Source organism: Linepithema humile, chromosome 6, assembly GCF_040581485.1.
Source record: "Linepithema humile isolate Giens D197 chromosome 6, Lhum_UNIL_v1.0, whole genome shotgun sequence".
Classification (NCBI taxonomy): domain Eukaryota; kingdom Metazoa; phylum Arthropoda; class Insecta; order Hymenoptera; family Formicidae; genus Linepithema; species Linepithema humile.
This window is the reverse complement of record NC_090133.1, coordinates 26,027,574-26,051,538: the sequence shown is the minus strand read 5'-3', so window position 1 is coordinate 26,051,538 and position 23,965 is coordinate 26,027,574. Positions and strand designations below refer to the sequence as shown.

Below are 23,965 nucleotides of genomic sequence, written 5' to 3'. Positions count from 1 at the left end.
AAATGGCAGCATTCTCGATAGTGGCCTGCATATCGATTAATCGAATGTCACCGTTGCTATTTGCGAGCTCATGGATCGACGGCGATTGACGGTGGTCGATGGTTATCGTGTTGGAAGTTGGAAGTGGTGGGAAGTGGCTGCTCGACATCATCGACATCGACACTTGATGTGACGGACGTTTGCCAACGTCTGGTGCACGTTGTGAATTATCCGATGTTGTGTCGTCAAGCTTTCTCGATATTTAATCATGGCGTAGCAGTAAAACCCGCGCGAAATGAGTAGAACCACGAGGTCCATGGGCCCCTGCAGGGGTGGCCTATACGTCATCGAGGGTGAAGTATGCCTCCTGGTGACGGCGATGCGACGAGGTGCTCGATGGTCGTCGCACTCTCACCAGGTTAGAGTTTGCCCCCTTTTTTGTTAACTGTTTTCATTAATGAGATAATTAGCATTCTGGAATATTTATTTTTGTCAAATCAAACAGGTTGTAGAAATTGATCTGATGACAGATACTTTGACATTTATATAAATTTGTCAATAATATTAAAAGAAGAACTGACATGACATATGGTTAAGACAAGTTTTTCTAATGACACATTTTATGTTTTAGGATGATGATCAAGATGCTCTTATGAAGGGCTTGAACACCTTGAAGGAAGTGTTGAATGAACCAAGGGATCTCTCTCAATTGGAACCTGCAGTTTTTCTTACTCCCTTCCTGGAAATCATAAGATCAGAGGAAACTACAGGACCTGTGACTAGTCTGGCATTATCCACTGTTAATAAAATAATTTCTTACGGTCTTATTGGTTAGTTTCAATCATTGTGACAGCGAGAATCTTTGTATTTTTTGTGCTGTAACACATGTTTTTTTTTTTAGATCCTAATCACCCTGCCATAGCATCCTGTGTGGAGGCTATAGCAGATGCTGTTACTCATGCTAGATTTGTAGTCACTGATGCATCTGGTGATGGAGTAGTTCTAATGAGAATTCTACAAGTCTTGAGAGCTCTAATGCTGTCACCTGTCGGCGATCATCTTTCCAATGAAAGTATATGTGAAATTATGCTGAGTTGCTTTAGGATATGCTTTGAGACGCGGCTTAGTGGTGAGTTATATTAACATTGGTACTCACATTTGTACTGATAGGTTGCAAATGTGTCAAAATGTAACATATTTAATTTACAGAAATACTTAGAAGAACAGCGGAGCATTGTTTAAGAGATATGGTTCAACATTTGTTCACTAGATTACCACAGTTTGTTGACGATACCAGAGTTTTGCCGAATATGAAGGTAAGTTTCACGATGCGCAATTTAATGTACTTATGTGTAAAAAATGACGTTTTAATTTTTGACAGAAAATGAGAACAAACAGCGTGGAAAGTACTCGTAGCAAGAATAGGAAACACAAAAGTTATACGAAGCAGAAATCCAAGTCCGTGAGTGATGACGTTGACGAGAAGGAGCTTATTATGAGCTCTGTGGATAGAATTCGTGCAGGTCACTTGGCCACCACGCCCGTTTCACCCGTCGGCAATATCGTTGACATGCAAGGATCGTTAGATCATGGGAGTGTTGATAAAAGCGAGGATGAAAAAAGTGAAAACAAGATTAACAGCAACAAAGATAGTAACAAGGACAAAACTGAAAATAGCAAAATGGATAATCAGGATAATCAGGAAGCAAATAAGAAGCAACAAGATGACAAGGATATTAAGAGCGAGGCAGAAACGGTGGAGAATAATAATTCTCAATCTGAAAATGTTGACGTAGAAAATAAAGTTGCAGCTTTAGCAGAGACCAAAAACGCGGAAAAAGAAGTGGCAGCTGATCAGAAGAATACCGCAGACGAAGTTTCCGAATCTTCTATCAAATCCGTATCAGAAATTCAAGGTATTTGTCATCTTAAAGTAAATCTAAATAAATCTAAAAGATTCCAAGTCCTCATTTTCCAATTAATCGTATAGGTGACGATGAAAAAAGCATAGACTTGGCGCAATCTCCGGTAGGCAGCGTGGAAGATTTGTCGCTAGACGAAAGCACGTCGAAGACGTACAAAGCGAAAGAGCCGGAGCAAGTAGAGGAGTACGTGAACAGTCAGGGCGTCCGATTCATTCCGTTGCAGCAACGCGCACCCTACGGCGCATTGTGCGTGCGCGAGTTGTTCAGATTTCTCATCTCCTTGTGTAGCCCTCTCGACAAGCAGAACAACGAGATTATGACTCATTTGGGTCTTAGTTTACTGCAAGTGGCGTTGGAAATCGCTTCCGACGCTCTATCTAATTTTTCATCCCTGCTTGCGCTCGTGAAAGACGAGTTGTGTAGAAATCTCATTTTGGTAAGAGACGCTCAAGCATCATTGTATCTGACGTATTTATTGTTGAAAAGTTGTGAAAAATATTTGTATCTATGTATCAGCTACTTGGAACAGACAGATTGTCGATTCTCGCTGTGGATCTTCAAGTATCATTCTTGCTGTTCGAGTCGCAGAGGGAACATCTGAAATTCCAACTGGAGCATTATTTGATCAAATTAATGGAAATAGTTAATTCCGAGTCTAACAGGATATCATACGAGCAACGGGAATTAGCGCTTGGTACGTTAATTTTGTTACAGTGCACAATGCATAACAGCAGTAATTTAGCAATGTAAACTTTATCTCCTCGATTTACAGAGGCCATAGTAAGGTTATGGAGGATACCGGGCTTGCCCGCCGAATTGTATCTAAATTATGACTGCGGACTCTATTCCACGAACTTGTACGAGGAACTTATGAAGATGTTTTCTAAGGTACGCATCGTTTCTCGCGTCATTGCATTAATTAATGTACAAAAAGTTCATGTCTTTAAAAATTGCCTTTCAGAATGTTTCTATAGCGATGACCACCAGCATGCACAGTATGCAATTGATTTCCTTGGAAGCCATAATAACGCTCATTACCGGAATGGAGATTCGTTGCAAAGGCTGCAAAGAATTGTGTAAGCCGTCACGTCACGAGACCTCGGCAAATCTTCCCACGCGCGAAGATCTACTCGCGATAAAGGCGGACAAACGGGTAAGAACTACGTTTCGTACTTTTGGGACATCATTCCCCGTGCAACTGCGATGAACCAGGTTTTGCTTTCTAGTGGCTAGTTCTTGGCACGGAGAAGTTCAACGAGAACCCGCGGGAGGGTATCACAAAACTCACCGAGCACGGTCTCTTGGGCGGCACTCCCGGTCACTCGGATCCAGACAAAGTTGCGAAACTTCTGAGAGAGAATCCCGGCTTGGATAAGAAGGCGATCGGCGAGTATATCAGCAAGAAGGAGAACAAGAACATCCTGAATTATTTCGTGCACAGTTTCGACTTGAGAAATACACGCATCGATCAGGCCCTGCGACTTTATTTGGAATCGTTTAGGCTGCCCGGAGAAGCTCCTCTCATATCTCTTCTACTCGAGAAGTTTGCCGAGCATTGGCACGTGAGTATTGTATAAATGATCTAATATTTTTATAGTTGTTAAAAATGACAGCCAGTGAAGTTAAAATAACCGATTATTGTCGTTTCCAGGATAGCAATGGTGTACCGTTTGCTTCAGCCGACGCCGCCTTTACATTAGCTTACGCGGTGATTATGTTAAACGTCGATCAACATAATTATAATGTAAAAAGACAGAATAATCCCATGACCGCCGATGAATTCAAGAGAAACTTGAAGAAAGTTAACGGCGGTGCTGATTTTGATCAGGACATGCTCGACGAGATATATTCGTCAATTAAGTAAGTTTCAGCGTTACAAAGATTCAATCAAAAATCTATTGTTTCATTTAAATATTCTTTACTTATTACAGAGGGGAAGAGATTGTGATGCCGGCCGAGCAGACCGGGCTAGTGAAAGACAATTATCTATGGAAGGTTTTACTGAGGAGAGGTGCTGGACTTGAGAGCGTGTACTTGAAAGTAGGCAATTCCAGCGAATTCATCGACAGAGATTTGGCCGAGCACGCGTGGGGTCCGATTGTGAGCGCTCTTTGTCGCGCGTTTGATAAAGCGCCAGACAGATCGCTGCAGCGCAAAGTTGCTCAAACATTTCTCAGGTTTGTTGCAGTCTCCTGTTGTGTTCGTTGTAAATTCGTTCTCGTACTAGCTGCAACTTTTTATTGCAGTTGTGCGGCGATCAGTGCCCACTACAGCATGTGCGGCGACTTGGATACCCTGATCGTGAGTCTCTGTAAGTTCACGGGCTTGATAATCGGCGGCAAGCCCGAGCAAGTGGTTCTGCATCTCGGTGGAAGCGCAAAGTCCCAGTTGGCCGCTCGCACTCTTTTCAAGATCACGCATTTGCACGGGGACGCTCTGAGGGCGTCTTGGAAGAATATCATCGATTGTCTGCAATCGCTGTACGAGGCGAGGCTGTTACCGAAAAATCTCACGGAAGCGGAGGACTTCATCGATCCATCCGGCAGGATATCTCTACTGCGGGAACCGACTACGCCCAAGGCTTCTCAAGTCGATCAAGGATTATTTTCCACCTTTTATTCGTATATCGCGATGGATACGTCGCGTCTGCCGCATCCCGCCGAGGCGACCGCGCGGAAAAAGGCCACGGAGTTTATCACTAATTGTTATCTCAAGGAAATCATCGAAGAAAGCAAATTCTTTCAGGTAAATCGACGTTCAATAATGCGCAGCTGTATATATGCGACTCGAACGTGTGGTAATGTTACGAATTCTCTTTCAGAGTGAGTCGCTCAACTCTCTCGTCGGTGCTCTGGTGTCCGCGAATCCCAACGACGAGGATATATCTATATTTCTGCTGGAGCTGTTGCTGGAAGTGACCATACAGAATCGCGATAGAGTTACGTGCATCTGGCCGGTTGTCCAGAGTCACTTGGATCGCTTACTGACGGTGGCGGCGCGCGAGAATCATCCTTATCTGCTCGAGAGGGTGGCCGTAGGGATGCTGAGGTTGGCTATTCGGCTTCTGCGCGGCGAAGAATTCGCGTGTCTGTCTCCTCTGTTACCTCTGACCCATTTGCCGTCCGCGACAACCGCGCCGTTGGCCCGGCAGATCGCCTACGGTCTGTTCGAGCTATTGAAGACGGGTGCCGCAAATATTCACAGCGCGGAGGACTGGAAGGTCGTCTTCAGCTTGTTGGAATGCGCGGGCGCCGGCGCACTGGCGCCTAAACGGTCCAACACCGTCTTGGACGAAACAGCAAACGCCCGTGCGTCGGTTCTGGATCCGAGACCCATCAGCCCGGTCCCGGAATGGGTGTTGGTGTCACCTACCGGCACGGAGGCGCCGCTTCCGGTGGCCGCCGACACGATAGTGCTGGCGCGCGATCTGCAGCTTCACGATTCGGCGGCGTTCGTCAAGTGCTGCGAAAGCTTGAACTTCCTGGTGCGCGACATGGCGCACGTGACACCCTTCAACTTTGATTTGTGCGTCAACTGCGTGAGAACATTCGCAGAGGCGGTGCTGCAGTGCGCAGGCAAGCGAAACAGAGTGTGCAACACTACGGAGGAGTCGCCCGGCTATCAGCAGAGCCCGGTGCAGCTGCTGGATTTGATGCACACCCTGCACACGAGGATCGCCCAGGTGTTCCGATGGTGGGCTGAAGAGGGCACTATCGACGACGGTATATCTCTGTGGCCGCAAGCCTGGCGACCGCTGCTGCAAGGAATCGCGCGACTCTGCTGCGACGCTCGCAGGCCAGTGCGCACAACGGCGATCACGTGTCTGCAGAGCACTCTACTGGCACACGATCTGGCGCAACTGTCCGCGGTAGAATGGTCGCAATGTCTGGAGGAAGTACTGTTTCCGCTGCTGGCGCAACTACTGGGCCCGATCGCGTCCAACGATCCCATCGGCGTCGAGGAGACGAGGGTCAGAGCGGCGATGTTGCTCTCCAAAGTGTTTCTCCATCATTTGAATCCACTGCTGACTCTGTCTGGTTTCCTGCCGTTGTGGCTGACGGTGCTGGAGCTCCTGCGCGCGTACATGCACGCCGACAACAGCGAGCTGCTGTTCGAGGCGATCCCCGAATCGTTGAAGAACATGCTGCTGGTGATGTCGTCGGCCAACGTTCTGGCGCCGAGTTCCAACCTCTGGGCGCCCACGTGGCGGGCGATCGACGCATTCCTGCCGAATCTGAAAGTGGAGCTCTTCCCGGAGCCGCCCGTTGCGGTTCTGCCGTCCCCGCAGTCGCCGCAGCAATTGCCGCAGCCGCAAGTCATTAGTCTGGTCGGCCAACAGCAGCCGTCCTTCCCGGGATCTATAGCTCCGCAACCGGAAAGCACTCCCGTTCCGGTCGCCAGTGAGTGCCCTAACGAGAATAACGCTGATGTGAAGATTGCGGCGCAGCCAGTAGACATTCTCAGCCCGGCGCAATCTGGCGGCGTGCCGCTTCCGGTTTCGCTGCCGACGTTGATGTACAACACCGAGGGCAAGGAATCGCAACAAGTAATTACTTTGGTCGGTCAGCCGCCGCCCAGTGTGTCGAGTCCAGTCGCGGTACAGCCTACTGCTCAGAGTATTTTCGATATCTGTCACACAGCGAGTCCTCTGACAGATAAAACGGGCGAGCGATTGCAACAACAGCAGCAGCAGCAGCAACAGCAGCAGCAGCAGCAACAACAGCAGCAGCAGCAGCAACAACAATCATCATCACCGATATCGCCGAGCAAAGAAGAACATACCAGGTCGACGGTGAGCGTGACGCAAAATGTGAACTCCGCTGACGAGAATCGCGATTTGATTCTCGCGATGAGGAAATATGAAGAGTGGCGACAGCAGCAGCATCAACAGCAGCAAATGCTGATGCAGCAGCAGTGCACGCAGTATCCGCCGCAATCGTACGGACAGGTGCCGCAGTATCAGCATCCGGTGACGGAAAGCTCGCCTTACCCCGCGGATCCATCTGAGGTGAATCAATGTCTTGCATCTTAACAGGAACTGGAAGAGTCAATCGTTCGGCTCGTCGATTGACTCTCGAAAATGCGTTCGCGTAGTGTCGATTAAAACGACATCCTTCGCGAGCACGCTAGGATTGCGAAATGAAAAGAGCAATATATTCACAAAAACGTAAAGATATTCCTTTGATACTTGAAACTGTCAAGATTCAATCTGGCCGTTCACAGTTTAATCTCAGTTAGAATGAATTCCATATAAATAGCCCGCTTATATCTCCCTCCCCCCGATTTGCCGTGTGGCGTGAATGTAACCGAACTGTTTTGTTTGCAGACGATGACCGTAGATTCTACGGCGGCGGCGACGTTTAACTCCGCGGCGTATTTTAGCGAGGATCCGGCGGCGGATCTTCTCTTCGTCGTCACTAACCCTTGACCACTGTACATTTTTTATGTAAATTGTATTATATAAAACATTTCTATCATGTGTGAGTCGTGATCTGTGTAGATGAGAGATACTGTCGGGAGTGACGAGGGAGGACGAGTATATATAGACGCAGAGTTTGTTGCATCTTTGGTTTGTATATTTGGCACTCATTATATACAAATAATATATATATATGTATATGTACTATACGTGTACGCTTTATTGTTAGGATTATCGTGCGCATAATCGTAACAATAATGGTGAGAACACAACATTGCTCTCAGCACCACTTTCAGCACTCAAATCTTGTACTTCCGTATTGAATCTTTTTTGCAACAAAGGAGCTCTCCGCGCTAGCCAAACGTGTAAGGCCAAATCTTCTCTGAATTCGACTGATCAACTCCTCGCCATTTCACCGGCGCGCGTTCCACGTAGAGTGGTGCGAACCGTAATTTTGATTCTTACAGATTCTACTTAGGCAATTTAAATCCTTAAGTGTAGCCGCGTGCTCTAGGCTCGTACATGTGCAATGCGATTCGTAGAGAATGCCGAATTAAACGGTGATTTCGCTGAAGATTGAAAGTGCTGTGCAATTTCGGTAAGCCCAATTTTCAATCGACGCAAAGAATCGGCTTCGCATCGTCATCGATAAACGGAATTGTTCTCAAATGGAATTTGTCTCATACAATCAACGTCGAAAATTGGACTCTCAGAGAAATTGCAGTCGGCTTCGATCTCCCGCTCTTAACTTTCATCTCAGATGTCTCTTCATTCGCGCGATATATCGTAGCCCAATCTGTACATATGCAAATAATACATTGAACAATAAGAAATTTATACACGCATCATGCTCACGTCCCGAAGGAGTCCGAAGAATACCGAGAGCGAACAGGACTACGTCGATGACGACGTTGCGTTCAGCTCGCACGCACTCGTTATTATTGCAGCGCGCAAGCGAGAACCATTGTTTCCTTTACATTACATTTGTTCTTGTTATTTTTTTTCTCGTTTTTCTTTGCAGAGACAGCGCTCCTGCGCGAAGACTTGCCTGCTTGCGATCATTATTAGCTAGAGCCGAAATGTTTTATCATATCCCTGAGTGAATGGAAAAAAAAAGACGTTCTTGCTTTTTTTTTACTCGACGTGTAATGTACATTTTTCCAGATACGACGGTGTTGTTGTTTGCAAATAAGCTGAGAAAGATCATGTTGCCGGCACATGTCGGTGTGCACCTAGGTGTGTCCGTGTAGATAATTGTTGAGTGATATAAATAGAAACCGCTACGATTGTGAAGCGCTACGTTTTCTCCAGATTAATTCTCGCCAAAGATTGTGCGATAAAAAAAAACTATTTTAATTGTAAATATGCATAAAAATATATTATCTCATTTTTTTTTCTTGCGCTATACATATAGGATCTGGTTCGTGATCTCGCGAACAGATGGTCGTCTTGCCAGACGCGCGTCCGGAGTTCAAGATACGTTCGAGCGTGTCGAATTGACGATACCGTCTCTTCGCCGCTAGAACGTTTCTCTTCCCGGCGCGATTACGGGAGACAAATTGGACGGAATTCGGCTGTCGCTAAGTCATAGACGCGCTGCGTCTGCAATAAAAGCCCAATGTCTTGCACTTCTCGCAGAGATGTTGGGGATGGACCTTGCTCTGATCGGACACGTCCAGACCATCGGGCTTTTCCAACGGCCTCTGAAAATAATGCGGAAGATTTTTTTTACTGCCCGCCAGAGAATGCGCACTGCGTGAGAGTATTTCGATTTTCCCGTCTTGCGTCAAGGTATTTCCCTCTTAATATAATTTATATTGTTAATATTATTAGTATTATTAGCGTTATATCCGATATTATTACCGATCTATTGTTAATATTGTTAAATTAATATAATTCAATGTGATTCGACTACGTGAAAAATATATCCAACCAAAGCTTCCCCGGCGACTCTTGGATCGCACCGGTACGTCGGTGCGCGTCTAACGCGTCGCGTTTATGCGCGAGCGGCACGGCCGAGCGCTTAATTATAATAAGAATCCGCGAACGTGTCTCGGGATTCACACAACGTAACGATTACCGGCGACTCCGACCCAGGGTATTTCTGCGCACCGGGCGGCGGGAGCGAGCGAGCGCGATTATGCGACTATAATTAGCCTTCGCGCCGGTTTACGCGATATTTCGTTCTCTCGGCCGCGTAATATTTCGAGAAAGCGAAACGGTTCCAAGAGACCTTTATCGAGATCACCGACGAGACCGACCGGGACTCCGTCGTGGATCTCGACTAATTTTATTCCAACATTGACTGATCGGAGCGGCGGCGCAGACGGACGCGGATTCCCCTCGCGCTCACCTGCTTGTGAGGGTACACGTTTATGTGACACTTGATGCACTCCTGGCCCATATTGGCCCAGCTGTTGCCCGACATCCATTTGCGCTTGCACTTGGGACACTTGTACTCGCCGAAGCACCGCTTCTTGCCCTGGTACGGTGTCGTGCCCTCGCCCTTTGGCCGCGCCTGCGGCATCGTTTCAGTTCAAAGTCAGAACCACTAATGACTAATCGCGATACGCGATTTAATATATATGTTATACGAGAAAAAGGAATCCTGCTATCGCAGTGAAATCATCATTAGTTGTTATATATTGGATATGACAAGCAAAAATGTTGCTATCATAATTAATTTCTCAGATTACTCGGTGTAAAGAGAATATCTGCGTCGTTGGCAGAAGAGATAAATTTTGCTGAACACATTTGTTCGTGGACACATTAATTTACTGCTACAAGAAAATAATTTGTCGCCGCTAATACAAATATTGATGGCAGAATAAAAATCAATTTGTCATAATTTGTAAGTTTAGCAGAATTATTTTCAGAAAATTCAATTTTCAGCCTTAACAAATATTTGACTGTCCATGCAATAGCTAACATATTTTGTTACGATAACGTACAACTTGCTGATTTTTTTTGTGTAATTATTCAGAAAACATGTTCATTAAAATTATTTTTATTAATTAGATTTATTTGATCAGAGTTGAATTAATTGTGAAGTGGATTAACTAATTTATTAGTCAGAAATTAGAAATTTCCACTCTTGCCTTTTATTGATCAATAATAATGACGATGTGAGAAATGTCACCTCAGCTTAATTAGCTTACTCTCATCGAGCATGTCGCGATGATTGACCGTGTGACGTCATCTGTCCCAGAGATGCCGTTTGTTATGTCAATTAGCGCTCAATTGAGCCACGCGCATCGCGCTGTTGTTGCATCAAAGCACGCACGTCGTTTACGAATACCGCTAAATTTACTGATCCCTACGATGACTTTGCGTTTAATAGAGATTTCTAAGAGCCTCTATCATTTCGACAGAGATTCTCGGTCAAAATTTAAACGGTAGAATAAATTTTTCGATGATAAAAATTTGCCGGCATTCGAAACTGTATTTAAACATTTTTTTGGGGATATTTATTCGAAACGAATTACGTTATTCTAATTATTTTGCATACATTTTGTTTCGAATATTTTAATTCCGCCGAAAAATATTTTGCTAAAGAACATTTCCCACAAATAAAAAATAAGACATTTCCATGTTATTGTGCGACCTTTTATAAAGTAATCTATGATAAATCAAGGCTTTCTATTAATCATATCATAGATTGTAATCGCATGTTGGAATTTGACATCTAATCAGAAGGCGCGAAAATCTATGATAGAGATCCACGAGAGAGATTAAAATCCAAGTTGTGGTTTTCAGAACTGTCACAAATATTTACAAAATAATGAAATATCGAAAAATTATACAAGAAAAGTATGATTTTTGCAAAATATGCATATATTTGTAAGCATTCAGAGAAATTTGTGCTTGAAAATTTCAGGATATATCATTATCGAAGGGAAGTATTGAAAGGAATTTAGCGAAGGAAATACCGACCTGCGGGCAGTCCTTGATATAATGACCCTTTTTGAAGCACAAGTGACACAGGTACGTTGACGGCGGTCTCTTGGTCGGTTTTCTATCGCAACCTAAAGTTAATTCATTAAAGTGCTCCGCCAAATCCGCGATACTCTCCGCCACACTGCTCCTCATCGGTCTGACGGATCCGGACGGATTCAAACCGCCCTGGTGCATGTAAGCCTGCGACGTCGTGCCGGGAAAATTGTTCCAGACCGTAGGAAGCAGCTTGTTCTAAAATATAAATGAATAATCCGATCGTGTCGATTCGTTGAAAGTAACAAGCCCATCAAGGATTTTCATCTCCTGCTCGACATTTTTAAGTATCTTTATTACCGAAATTTCTATTTTAATCTAGATGACAATTCCCACTATTTTTTTAGAAATATAAACGCGAGATAATTTGCAAATAATTCTCCGCTTAATTAAAGATTAAGGACAAATCCTGTTCTCGAAGTATCCCATGTGTCGCGGCTACCTGATCGGGCGGCTGCGACGGGTTCTGCTCGGCGATGGCCAGGTAGACCCAATTAAGCAGATGCGGCGGGTGGTTTGACTGCTGAAGAGTCTTCTGGCTTGGAGCACCGATGCCGTTAATCGCACCGTAGCTGATCCGAGTCGAGTCCTGCAACTGCAGGCGTTGCACGGCAGGTGTCGGATGGCAAGCAGCCATATTTTTATCTAATCGGTCCCACGGTTTATCGGTTCGCGACGGTACCGTCGGCTCGTGTCACCGACGATGGCTCCCTTCGGCAGTCGTTTATCATCTCCTTGTTCTTGGAGCCGAGCGACGATCTTGCCATTTAACTCGTCACCGAGAGCGATCTCATTAAATCTTCCGGACGAACTTGGCGGATTTTATTAATGCTAAAATATTAACGACGACAATATCTTTCACCTTCTCAGGATTTTTTAATGTTCCTCGGCACGATTCTACTTAGATTGCAGCAATAATACGACAGTCAATTCCAAGGAGATTATTGAATTTCCACAATTATTGAATCGTGGAAACATCACCGCGGACCTTCATACAATACCGCCATTTGTGCGATCTTGCAGAGTCATCATCGATGTGCCGCGCCATTTCGAGGCTATCGCCGTAAAATTGAAGGAAATGAAGATCATCACAAGTGAAGATACCATAATTTCATTATGCTGTAATTTTGACGTACACGTTGAATAACTATAATTTTGATGTTGCAGGTCGAACAACTGTTTTTCTCCCGCCTGGAATTTCACCGATCCGTCACACTTCACTCAGCCGAGGGTCTTCGCGAAATTACATCTTCTTCAAGCTTCCGGACTAGACGTACTCTTCGCGGTGAGCGCTTAACTTTTGCTGAGATTGCGGGAGAGAAGCGAAGACGACGCTTTTACGCGCTCTCACACATGCACACACTTGGGCGTGTTGGACTCATCTTGTCCCCTCGCATGCCATGTGTATTCTTGCATCGCACATTGTGGAAGCGGCTGGTTGCTTCCTCGAATTCCTCCACGCGGTATTTCCGATTCAATATTTTTCGCCCGCGCGATATCGCGTTCAAGAGCAAGCAGCCACTCGCTACACTCGCGAAACACTTTTAGACCCGCATTTTCCTCGCACTTAAGGTCCACCCCGCGAATCTTGGTGCTGATCCAGACGTCGTCGTTGAATTACGTTTCCAATTATCGGTGAACTTACTTCCATCCGCGGTCGCACGTCGTTCACATTCGGCTGGTCGGGTATAGTGCGGAGAATTGCGAAAGCTTTTATTAGCCCTCACGGAAAGACGTAATGCTTCAACGTAGTTGCTTCAACTACGGTTTTGAACTTCTGGAAACGGACGTGACGCTTATCAGTCACGAAAGCGTTAAATTACGACCCACATGTACGACTCGCGCTCACCGTGCGCGGCTCACGCGCGTCAGAGTGACTTTTTGAAATTCTAATTAAAGCTCACACGAATATCGCGACGACTTTCTTCAGGCAGATTTCGTTCGATGAAGCCGCGATGAGGTTCGGACTGGGCCGCGTTCGTGACGAGTGCGACCGTTCGCCAAGTACGACGCGTTCGCCGCGCGTCATATTAACGCACTGGGGACGATCCAGCATCGGGCGAACGCCACAGAACGAATGCGTAAAGGCGGACGGATGTGTACACAGAGCGGGAGAGCCGAGAAGAGAGCCCCGCCATGTGGTGCGTCTATTTCCGTGCTTGCTCTCGACCGACACGACGCCTCCGAATGGACCGCGACTGAACGGCTCCTTCTCGCCACTCTTGATGATTCCGCGACGTGGAGCTTCTCATAGTCGCGGCCCACGTGAGCTTGACAGACGCCCCCGCCCACGCGTGACATACATCGAACATTCTTACCAAACGGAATTATTCCTATTAAATTTCTAAATTTTTCAATCACCCGAATATTCCTCCGCTGTTATTTACTGTCAAAGAAAAATACTTTGTCTAGAATGTTTTCGTAGAATATTATGGAATTTTATCATTAATAATTGTGAATAATCATAAGAGATTTATGTAGCGTAGATAGCTTCGTCTCAGATGCTTTTTAGACCATTATAGGATGTCATAAATTATTGCCAAATCACGATGCATTTTATCACGAGCTAAGGATTATTCTGCACACAATACGTGTGTGACTATCGGAGCGCTATTATTGCTCGTCTAAGAGGGTTCTAGCGAAGGATGACTGCGCATTATATACATTGTACGGTATTTTTACTATTTAATGTCAGAATCGCGTTTAAAGACCGTCAGCTGCGCCTTCGTTCGTGATATCAAGGAAAGTCACCGAACTCATCTATAAATAAACTCCAATTGCTATTCGCGTGTATCGATCATACTTACTCACCGAGTTGCGGCACTAAATCGCTATGACAAATCGTCTTTGACACGATAGCGGGGAAGTTGCATTTGTCTGAACGATCGCTCGAGTCGCCATCGATAGGATCGAGCCGAGACGACCCGTCCCGAAATTCTTGCTTATACATTTCAATGATTTTATACCTCCGCATCGGTCGCGTCGTCTCATATCAAATTAACTCTTCACCCTGATAACACTCTCATACAAGCATTCAAGTTGGAAGCGAATTTTCACTTCCAAATTATTCAAAGAATCTCGTAAGTTAACCGCAAATTATAATCTTTGCTTCAATTTATTCTGTGTGTTTGATTATATTTTTGTTTTATTAGAAACTTTGAATTAATAAAATTTTATATTGTTACTGTTAGTGTATAAAATTTAGATTGTATATGCACCTTCGATGCAGAATATATACATATTGAATTCTCGAATAAGGAAATGCTAGAGTTCTAAAAAAGGAATTTTAATTCACAGAAATTTGGAATATCTTCAACGTATCGGGATTCTAAAAATAGAATGCTAATTTTACGAAAGGTATTATCCTCCTCTAATGTTCGATTTCCCTTTTGCAGGTTCACCTGTGCCCTCAGCGAGGACCAACCCCGGTTAAATACCGGCAGATCGATAATCATCGATGAGGTCTGTGCACGAGGCTCCTCGAGGCAGTCGAGCCTCGTCGGCGAGCGAGTTAACATCAAGAAACACGACAGCCATTAAATATACACAAGACTGCAACGTTACTAGTTTATTCGTGTATTTGGAACATGTCTTTCTTGTAAAACGGTATTAAAATGAAGTGAAGTAAGAATCGTTTAAAGTATAAAAGACGAAGTACTGAATAAAAATTACAAAATTCTTTTAATTTAAGAAATATCATACATTTTATGGATTCTTGCAAATATTATTTAAAAAATACATTCTTGTAAATGTATTTTTAGCGTATAAATTCGGGCGGTCGCAATCTGTGATTTTTTGCGAACAAAAAGGTTGGTGAAATTTTTTGCCGCCGAATGTATCGGTAAAATGGAGAAATATGAGAATATCGAGGTAGTGGGCGAGGGAAGTTACGGAGTCGTAATGAAGTGCAGGCATCGCAAGACCGGTCAAATGGTGGCGATAAAGAAATTTCTGGAGACGGAAGAGGACATACAGGTGCGGAAGATAGCGATTCGCGAAATAAGGGTTTTAAAGGTAGGTGTCGAATTAAGAACAAGCTTATTTTAATTAAGAATTATGTTCAATTTTTACTCAATATCTTTTTCCAAAATGGAAAATTCGCTTGCTATATCTTTTTAATATTAATTTTATAAGCAGTTTGCTTTATCGCTTAAAATGACGTGTTGCTCGACGTTAAACGACATGACTCTGTCCAGAAATTACATCATGAGAATCTCGTGAACATGATCGAGGTCTTTCGCCGTAGAAAGCGCCTTTATCTCGTCTTTGAGTATCTCGATCACACCGTACTGGACGAATTGGAAGAGGCAGAGAATGGTTTGGACTGGGAAAAATCGAGACGATACATTTTTCAAATACTTCGTGGCTTGGACTTTTGTCACAATCACAAAGTGAGTGAAAATTCTTATCTACATAGTTATATTTTTATAACATTATAGAGAAGTTTTCGAAGTGCGATTATTTATGTTTTCAAATTACTTTTTAATTATTTTTAATTTAATTTTTTTATATCGCGAAATTCGATAATCATGTATTATATTACATGATATTTAAAAGAAATATAGAAAATGTGCGTGACAAAGTTGTAGAATTTAATCCTTCGAGAATGATATGAAATAAATTGTGGAAAATGATTGGTACGGGAAAATTGAAAAGTAAATTATATTTTTACGCTGAACTGCGGTGGATTTAAACATTTAAAAAGACACAGCATGAACACAACGACGTACCTACTCTTTATCAGCAACCTTTGGCAATAGGAGCGCTTTCGTTACAGTAAAGTTCACGGCCGTGACGCTTAAATTCCAAGTTGCAGCAAGTATGCATGTATAGTAACACGCAACGGCCGGATACTTAATGAATGATAGCATTGTGGCGAACGAGGGCACTGGCTGCTGCATATGGTCGAGCTCGACACGGAAGGCTCTGGCAGAAAACATTATTTTCCGCTTGCGATCGCATCTAATTGAGATTTTTACAATCCGCAGTTTATCGCATAATTAATTAGGTTTGAAAAATTCTTCCTAAATTATTTTTTTCATAATTTTTCTTAAAAAAAGATATTTTTAATCATTTTTTGTCTAGCCTGATCGCTAGGGCTTGATCTATATCAATTTTATTTCATATGGTTTAATTAATCTTTTGGATTTGGGTCATTTGGTGATTTTTTTAGTTTCAATGTTTCTCTCTTTTAGATTGTTCTGTCTTTTCGTTAGATCATGCATCGCGATATAAAGCCCGAGAACGTGCTGGTGTCGCCAAACGGCGTGATCAAACTTTGCGACTTTGGCTTTGCGCGCTACGTGAGCGGGCCCAATGAGTCCTGCACCGATTACGTGGCGACGAGGTGGTACCGCGCGCCAGAACTCCTCATCGGCGATGCCAGATACGGTAGAGGGATCGACGTTTGGGCAGCCGGTTGTCTCTATGCCGAAATGATCACCGGCCAGCCGATCTTTCCCGGCGACAGCGACGTCGATCAGTTGTACCGCATCACAAAAGTCTTCGGTGGGTTAAAAATGAAAAAAATTGAGGAATTTTTTAGACAATTGAAAAAGTTAATTAAAAAATAGTGAATCTAAAGATTGAAAAAATGAAGATTCACAAAGAAACTTCAGATAATCTTAGAAATAAAAATTTTAGAATGTTACATTTATATTTCTTATATTAAACTTTCTTGGCGACGTCTTGCCGGTGTAAAACAGGTCCCCTTTACGGCAAGCAGCCGGTGAACAACAGCGGCCACGTATATCTACTTCGGCGCGCGAAACCCGACGAGGTCTCCGGCTTACCGCGATCCGCATCCACGGCTATCCGAAATCTCTTCCCCACGTGGAGCCCGACAGCTGTAGATTTCCTGGCGCAGTGTCTTCGTACGGATCCTGACACTAGGCCGAAGTGTCTCACGTTGCTGCAGCACCCGTTGTTTTTGCAGGACGGTTTCGCCGACAGGTTTCTCGACGAGCTACGGCGAACCGTCGCGAAGGAATCCGCGATGAATCCGCTGGCGATCAAGAGGAACACAGAAACATCCTCGAGGATGTGCCGCAGCAGCATCGGAAGGTCAATCTCGCTCGACGATTTATTTAGCTGGAGAACACTCGATAAACATCACCTTGCGCTTACCTTATTTGTCGTTTTCAGGTGGCAGATGACGCTGATCAAAGAAAGGAGAATGGCGAACAATAATAATGTGGAGCCGGAACCGGCCGAAAACGAGTCTTCGCGGGGAGATCGAGTCAATCAGCCGCTGCCGATAAATCGGCCGCGCGAGTTGCGCTATTTCGGACCGGTCTCGGTGATACCGAACACCACGTACATTCGACGATTGGAGCACAAGGGTCTTCTGATCCCCGAATCGAAGGGCTGCGTTCTGCCGGCTCTGACGTCGAAAACGAACGCCAAGAGAAAAAAGCTCGATCTTGCCGCTGTGAAAAATCGCTGAGAGCTCGCTAATGATTCTTTCTTTTTTGTGATACTAATGTCAAGAAGAGAGTGAGAAATCTCTGTACAGAGAAACTCGTTGTGTGTGGGACATCGGACAGTGGAGCGTGTGTACATATCCTTATATATATTCTGTAAGTGGATAAATGTAAAATGTCAATAATGTGTTTGTAAGATTCGTCTTGTAAAAAAAGATGGACTCTGAGAAAGTCTTTTCACTTTACATCAATATTTCAGATGACTCCTCGAGTTACATAACTGAATTACTTTTCCATGATCATTTTACGAAGAAATGCGAGGATCGTGTGTGCGAAAGGAGTAAGGTAATATTTTCTTTTATTTTTTTTTTTTTGTGAAGAAATAACTCGCAACTATGTGACATATTTAAGGGGTTTTTATTTCGGAATTGCATCCATCTTTGAAATATATAATTAATATCTCGCAACGGACGCGTTGACCCTGCAGCAAATGCGACGGGAAGAAAGAAGGAATCTTCGCCGGACGCGAAAAAATCACCGACACACATTTTTGTTTCCCTCTTTTCTTTTTTTTTTTTTTTTCTCCTCGGCTGACGCCGTGCCGAAACTAAGAACTCGAGAAGATGAGAGAACATGATTTTTTTTTCCTTTTTTGGTATCACTCGCTTTCGACGTATTTATTTACTCTGCCGGGATATTCGTCATTACGTTCCGCTTCCTCTTTCGCTCTCTTCGTCTCACTCACTCTTCCTCCCCTCTCGCTGTTTCTCTTTTTCTCATGATTTCAAATTATGTACAATTAAATGTTTCGCGTGTTCGGTCTTTAGAATGCAGAGTAGATCACATATCTGATTATATATTTATTAAATGTAATTTTCTCAATTATAGAGAGAGATCTTGGAAATTAAATGTACGTCTTATTAAACGCGACTTCCGGGTACAATTTTCCGGAAGTTGTTTCCGCGATGCTATCGCACTTTTCGAATTTACCTTCAACAATGTCGCTCACAGCGCATCATTAGCCAATTAGCTCGATTTTACAAATCGTTCCAAGATCTTACATGTTGCAAAACTTTAAATTATTACACTTTTAATTATATTAAATTGCATGTTATGTTACACTATATAATTTCCAATCACATTTATGATTCATATTGCTGGACATTATCAACTTCTCTCGCATTCTTCTTCCCCTCCCACCAAGCTCCATCATCTATCTACCTCTCATTATTTTTTCACGCACACGCACAAACAGATACGCACACGCACACTGTAGTCGTCCATCATCATCGGTTATTGCATCTCGTCCTATACTCAGAATCGCCACTAATCGTCACGCGAAAATTTTGTTTCCCTCTTTCTTTTCTTCTCCTTACGAGAACTGTGATCGAATTCGGAAACCGAATTAGACCTGCGACAATCGCATTATTCTATTGTTAATCGCAAGCGGATCCCGCACAGATCCCCGGGACGATCCCCTCGCAAAGCGACCCGCTCGTTGGTCGGCGGCCGGAGAAAATTCCCGTAACGAATTTACTTCGCGTTCGTGGAGGACCGTTATAAGGCACTTTCACCTGCACTACGAAATTGTATCGTTAGATGAATATTTATGCGTGTACGCTAAGAACGCCTGGTGCGCTAGTAAATATATCAATACTTCTTTTTTTTTTCTCTTTTCGAAAAACTCACTATTTATTCTATTCGCTAAACGCAAAGGGCGACTCGAGACACAAGCTTCGAGACGAGAATTCGCTAAAAGGCATTTAAAGTGCAAGGGCACTTGCTCAAATTTATCGTATCCGCGAATGCGCGTTATCATCTTTCCTCGCAAACACTTGTAAAACATTTTCCCTATATCGTTTGAGCGCGATCGGATTTGCGAGGGGGGGCTCGTCCAAGAGACGCGTCTGCGTCTGAATTGTCCACCTGAGTCTAAATCGGAATTTCCGTGGTCGACGGGTGACGTCTGGGTCTTTTGATATTCGCGCTGTACATTCTTCGAATTTCCGCTCGCGAAGCGGACAAACAGGTCGCAAGTCGCATCTTCTCGAAGCTCAAAACTTCGAAATTCCTTTCCTTCACGCGGAAGTCAAGTGCAATTAAGAGTGTCAATTGCGTCGTGTGTGTTTTCCGCGGCGTCGCACGCATCCAGAGCGGCGACCATCGCACCTTCCAAGTTAGCGGATAATTACTGGAAGAGAGAGAGATAAAAAAGACGTTTTTTTCCGTTTTTCTCTTTTCTTTTATGTTAATTAATTAAGTTAAGTTAGAGTTAGAGTCTACTCGAATACTGAGAGATAGTGACTTTTTTATTTTTTCGTTTATTATTCTCGCGCAAGTAACATCGTAAGCGATCTATATAGAGTCAGGAACGATAATACGAGAGGAATTATGAAACTGCATTTTTTTTTCTTTCTTCCTTACTTTTTTTTTGTTTTTAACGTTATGCCCACTGTGACGCGAGAAGGTAACGTATCGTCGCCCATCGGATCGGTCGACGGGATTAGCATCTCAATCACTGTTCACTCAAAGCGTCGAATACCTCTCACTTCCTTTGGAGTTCGTCCTTAAATTAAGGAGGGTAGACTTTCGTCGGCTCAGCCTTGATGCTTGCGCTCCGTTTTTTCGCATCTTTCTTACGCGTATTATTTTATTATTATTATTATTATTATTAATATTACCTCTTGTGTCATTAGAGTATTATTATTATTAATATTATTATTATGAATATTATTAATATCTTTAGTATCATTATCGGTACTATTATGATTATTATTTTATTGTTATTGTTATTAGAATATTAATATATTATTGTTCTTATTATTATTATTATTTTTAATTGTTATGCATTAATCATTAATTATTAATAAGTATTATTATTAGTACTGTTATTGTTGTTGCTGTTGTTATTGTTATTATTATTGGTAATATTTTTAATAATATATATTACCGTTTATAATCATTAATAGTATTAATATTATTGTTATTATTATTATCATTGTTGTTGCCGTTATTATTATTATTATTACCATTATTATTATTAATATTATTATTACTGTTATTATTAATATTATTGTTGTTATTATTATTTTTAGCATCATTGCTCCATCATTATTATCTTTTTTTCATTTTTTTTATACATTAAAGTCGGTACAGTAGTCGTAAACGCACTCCTTGAGCTTGTTAAAGGCTTTTTTTTTTTATCGAGACTTGTACGCATTTATAGCTTCTCCTTCAAAAGGAATTAAGTAGAAAAAGAAGTAGTAGTGGTAATAGTAGAAGATGAAGAAGTAGAGGAATTCGAAGAAATGTTCCTTAACAGTGCTAGAAATACGCTTGTTTAAAATCGTTTCGTAAACTGTACTGTGGACGCAATTAATTCTTTCTTCTAGCTGAACGGTGGAATTTCTAATTATATTATATTTCTTTCTCTCGTTCTCTCATTCTCTCTCTTTCTCTCTCTCTCTTTCTCTCTCTCTCTTTCTTTTCTTCTATCATTCGTTTTGTCACTCATCTACTCGCACACGCATAATGCCGTTGCATACTCACTCTCCCTCCAACAATTTGACAAGAAAAAAAAAGATCAGTCAAAATCGCACCGAGGAAACGGACAATTCGGCAACTCAATCTCTAATTTTCTACTTTCGAACCCTTTCGCAGGTAGACTGTACCTTCGCATCCTTATCTCCCTTGCTACGAATTTGTCTCACAATCCGTTAATTACGCTACTCTTCGGCCGTCGTCTTTGTTTATACTTTAAGCATTCGCTACCGTGTCGCTTTTCCACAGGCCACTTTCGCCGTTGTCCTCTGTCCGCTATTTGATTACCGTTTACTTAAACTTTATCGTTACTTTGATAGTAATTTAGTAATAATACGACGATACCTTAATAAGGCCCAGTAAGGCTGCGTGGGTCGAAACGTGACTACCCCACGAAAAGAATTTCATTTTTATATCTTTCTTAAGATTTTCTTTTTTTTTTTCTATACCTTTTAATTACGCTCGCGCGTCGCTTCGAACAGCAAACCGCGACGCGGAGGAATGCATCTCGCCGAGATGCATTCAACGCATCCTTTGAAAAAGAATGTACGCCACCACCTCAAAAATTGCCGCCTCAGTACGAGGCTCTTTTTTCCTTTGTTTATTGTCACATTATTGTTCACGCAATCACCGATGCTGATCACCTCGCACATCTTTTACTTTACCTCCTCTCCCAATTTTTCATTTCCTATTATTTTTCTATTATTCCTAATAATCTTGCCGCGTCGTATGTTCGCGAGATTGACGAGGCTCATTCCTTGGTTCACACATTCAAATGGACTTTCGCGAATTCACTGTATCATGCACGATAACGCAATCGTACATTCTTTCTTCTTTTCATTTTTAAAGGTTAAAGAAACCGCGAAATGTTCTTAATATTACCCGACAAGACCCGGTGCACGGTGTGTGGCTGTATCTTCTTTTTTAAATCGTGTGTATTGTATATTGTATTTTTGGGTTTTACGGATTATCGAATTGCATATCGGTGTTTGTAAAAATCTTCGAAATATACGCACGCATCTACAGTTTTTGGGGCCAACGTTACGCTTAAGTATTTATTTTTATTTTTTTAGTAATTAATAATAATAGTAATAATAATAATAATAATAATAATTTTTTTTCTTAGCCTTTTTTGAACTTTTGGATACTTTTCACCCCCGTCCATCTTGTTTCCAAAATTCCAACCCCCGGCACACTGGATTTATGTATAACTGTGTGTGTGTGTGTGTGTGTGTGTGTGTGTGTGTGTGTGTGTAGATTTGTCGGTGTTTCCGTGTATGTGGCTGCGTATGCGTGCGTGCGTATGTGTGTATGCGTGTGTGTTATATTTATATAATATATTTATATATTTATATATATGTATATTTTAGACTTTTAAATAGCATTTTTATTACTTTTTAAACCATTACTTTCGATACTTTCATAAGTTTTGCATAAAAAACAAGGCAATTAGATTGAGTTCTTTTATCGTTTTTATACTTAAACCTTAACGCGCCCGTACGCGAATATTTATATACTTCGATTGAATCACGTCGTGTGTATGTATGCGCCCGAGAGAAAATGTATACATATATAATATCTATATAATATATACACATTATATATAATCGTAAAAGTCACGTCTTTTACTTTCAATTGTTTTAATTTCTTTCACTCTCGCTCACACACACTCGCTCTCTCACTCTCTTTTTCTCTCTCTTTTTCTCTCTTTCTCTCTCTCTTTCTCTCTCTCTCTCTTTCTTGTTCTCTCTTTCTCTTTCTTTCTTCTTCTTTCTCTCTCATCGCGCAACAAATAAAGAAAGACTAAGCTCTTGGGTAAGAATACCGACTCTGAATACTTTCTTACGTGTCTCACCTTTTTCCTTTACGATCGCGTAGAAATAAATCGGATATAGATAAATATATTATATGTATATATGTATATATATCGTAAACGACGCTTTGAAATCGAGACGCCGTGTCTCTTCTCTTCACTTTTTACAGATTATCACCCCCGGCGCGGGGTCTACTCTACGCACTCTCGACCGTTCTACCTCAGAAAGGCCAAATTTTTACTTTACCGCCGCGCGCGGATCGCGCCGATTCATTCGGCGTGCGATCGCATCGGCATGGCGTTTAATCTAGCGAAAAATTATCTAGTCATTCCGACTAATACCACCGCGTGCCGATCTATCCTCGGGCGATCACACTCGCGGGAGATCACCCGCGCAGGGGCGCCGCGCGACGCCCGACCGGTTTTTTTTTTTTTTTTTCCGGCACGCTACTTTTCGTTTCCAACGCGAGACGAGTCTCGTGCGATTGCAGAATTCGGACGGTTTCCGAACCGATTTCGCCGCGGCTACCGCGGTTACGATTCCGCGATTTATTGTTACCGCAAGGCGACACGACGAGCTTCCTCGGCCGTCGTCGTCCCCCTGTCGCGCTCCCGCTCGCTCTAAGGACAACCGCACTCGTCCACTACCATCTTCGGCAGGTCCCTCTTGATGATGTTCGAGTCCGGGCCGTAATAGATGAGCGACATGGGCGAGAACTTGAGGGGCGCGCAGCACGGCTGCATGCCGGCCAGCCGGTCCATCTTCCGGTACTCTTCGATCACGTGGGTGTAGTAGTTGAGGAACGTGTCCGGCGTCCTGTGACCGGCCGCGCAGTCTCCTCTGCAGTAATTAGCGTAGTATCTGCCGAGGAATATG

The 23,965-nt window shown here is 43.1% G+C and overlaps 4 protein-coding genes across 8 annotated transcripts in view; 2 read left to right on the top strand and 2 right to left on the bottom strand.

Annotated features, from left to right (window-relative positions):
- The first annotated feature begins 49 nt into the window (after nucleotides 1-49).
- garz (Sec7 domain-containing protein garz) lies at nucleotides 50-9,234 on the top strand. The gene is made up of 15 exons (XM_012375205.2): nucleotides 50-397; nucleotides 611-809; nucleotides 881-1,108; nucleotides 1,189-1,295; nucleotides 1,361-1,895; nucleotides 1,970-2,340; nucleotides 2,421-2,598; nucleotides 2,677-2,792; nucleotides 2,866-3,057; nucleotides 3,131-3,466; nucleotides 3,556-3,764; nucleotides 3,836-4,081; nucleotides 4,151-4,649; nucleotides 4,726-6,912; nucleotides 7,231-9,234. Exons 1-15 carry the CDS (start codon nucleotides 275-277, stop codon nucleotides 7,330-7,332), a joined length of 5,628 nt encoding a protein of 1,875 aa, XP_012230628.2. The 5' UTR covers nucleotides 50-274; the 3' UTR covers nucleotides 7,333-9,234.
- LOC105676973 (zinc finger CCHC domain-containing protein 24) lies at nucleotides 7,666-13,495 on the bottom strand. The gene is made up of 4 exons (XM_012375222.2): nucleotides 11,756-13,495; nucleotides 11,257-11,511; nucleotides 9,677-9,841; nucleotides 7,666-9,026 (listed from the first exon to the last, which is right to left on the bottom strand). The coding sequence occupies exons 1-4, from the start codon at nucleotides 11,948-11,950 to the stop codon at nucleotides 8,904-8,906; spliced, it is 738 nt and encodes a 245-aa protein (XP_012230645.1). The 5' UTR covers nucleotides 11,951-13,495; the 3' UTR covers nucleotides 7,666-8,903.
- A 545-nt stretch (nucleotides 13,496-14,040) lies between these two features.
- LOC105676968 (cyclin-dependent kinase-like 4) lies at nucleotides 14,041-18,081 on the top strand. Of its 5 annotated transcripts, XR_010890853.1 has the most exons (8): nucleotides 14,041-14,393; nucleotides 14,709-14,937; nucleotides 15,075-15,327; nucleotides 15,510-15,704; nucleotides 16,530-16,821; nucleotides 17,019-17,376; nucleotides 17,458-17,891; nucleotides 17,995-18,081. XR_010890853.1 is itself a non-coding variant. In XM_067357637.1 (7 exons), the coding sequence occupies exons 3-7, from the start codon at nucleotides 15,160-15,162 to the stop codon at nucleotides 17,756-17,758; spliced, it is 1,314 nt and encodes a 437-aa protein (XP_067213738.1). In that variant the 5' UTR covers nucleotides 14,041-14,393; nucleotides 14,709-14,919; nucleotides 15,075-15,159; the 3' UTR covers nucleotides 17,759-17,991. The 5 variants fall into 5 exon arrangements, 4 of the variants coding, with proteins under 4 accessions (XP_067213738.1, XP_067213737.1, XP_067213736.1 ...); XM_067357637.1 differs by lacking the exon at nucleotides 17,995-18,081 and having other exon boundaries at nucleotides 14,709-14,919; nucleotides 17,458-17,991; XM_067357635.1 differs by lacking the exon at nucleotides 17,995-18,081 and having other exon boundaries at nucleotides 14,042-14,393; nucleotides 17,458-17,991.
- A 52-nt stretch (nucleotides 18,082-18,133) lies between these two features.
- The window catches only part of Actbeta (Activin-beta), a 29,702-nt gene continuing 23,870 nt past the window's right edge, over nucleotides 18,134-23,965 (bottom strand). The window contains exon 5 of the mRNA XM_067357634.1: nucleotides 18,134-23,950. Coding sequence (XP_067213735.1) covers nucleotides 23,710-23,950 — 241 coding nt within the window. The 3' untranslated portion in view covers nucleotides 18,134-23,709. The remainder of the gene's footprint in view (nucleotides 23,951-23,965) is intronic.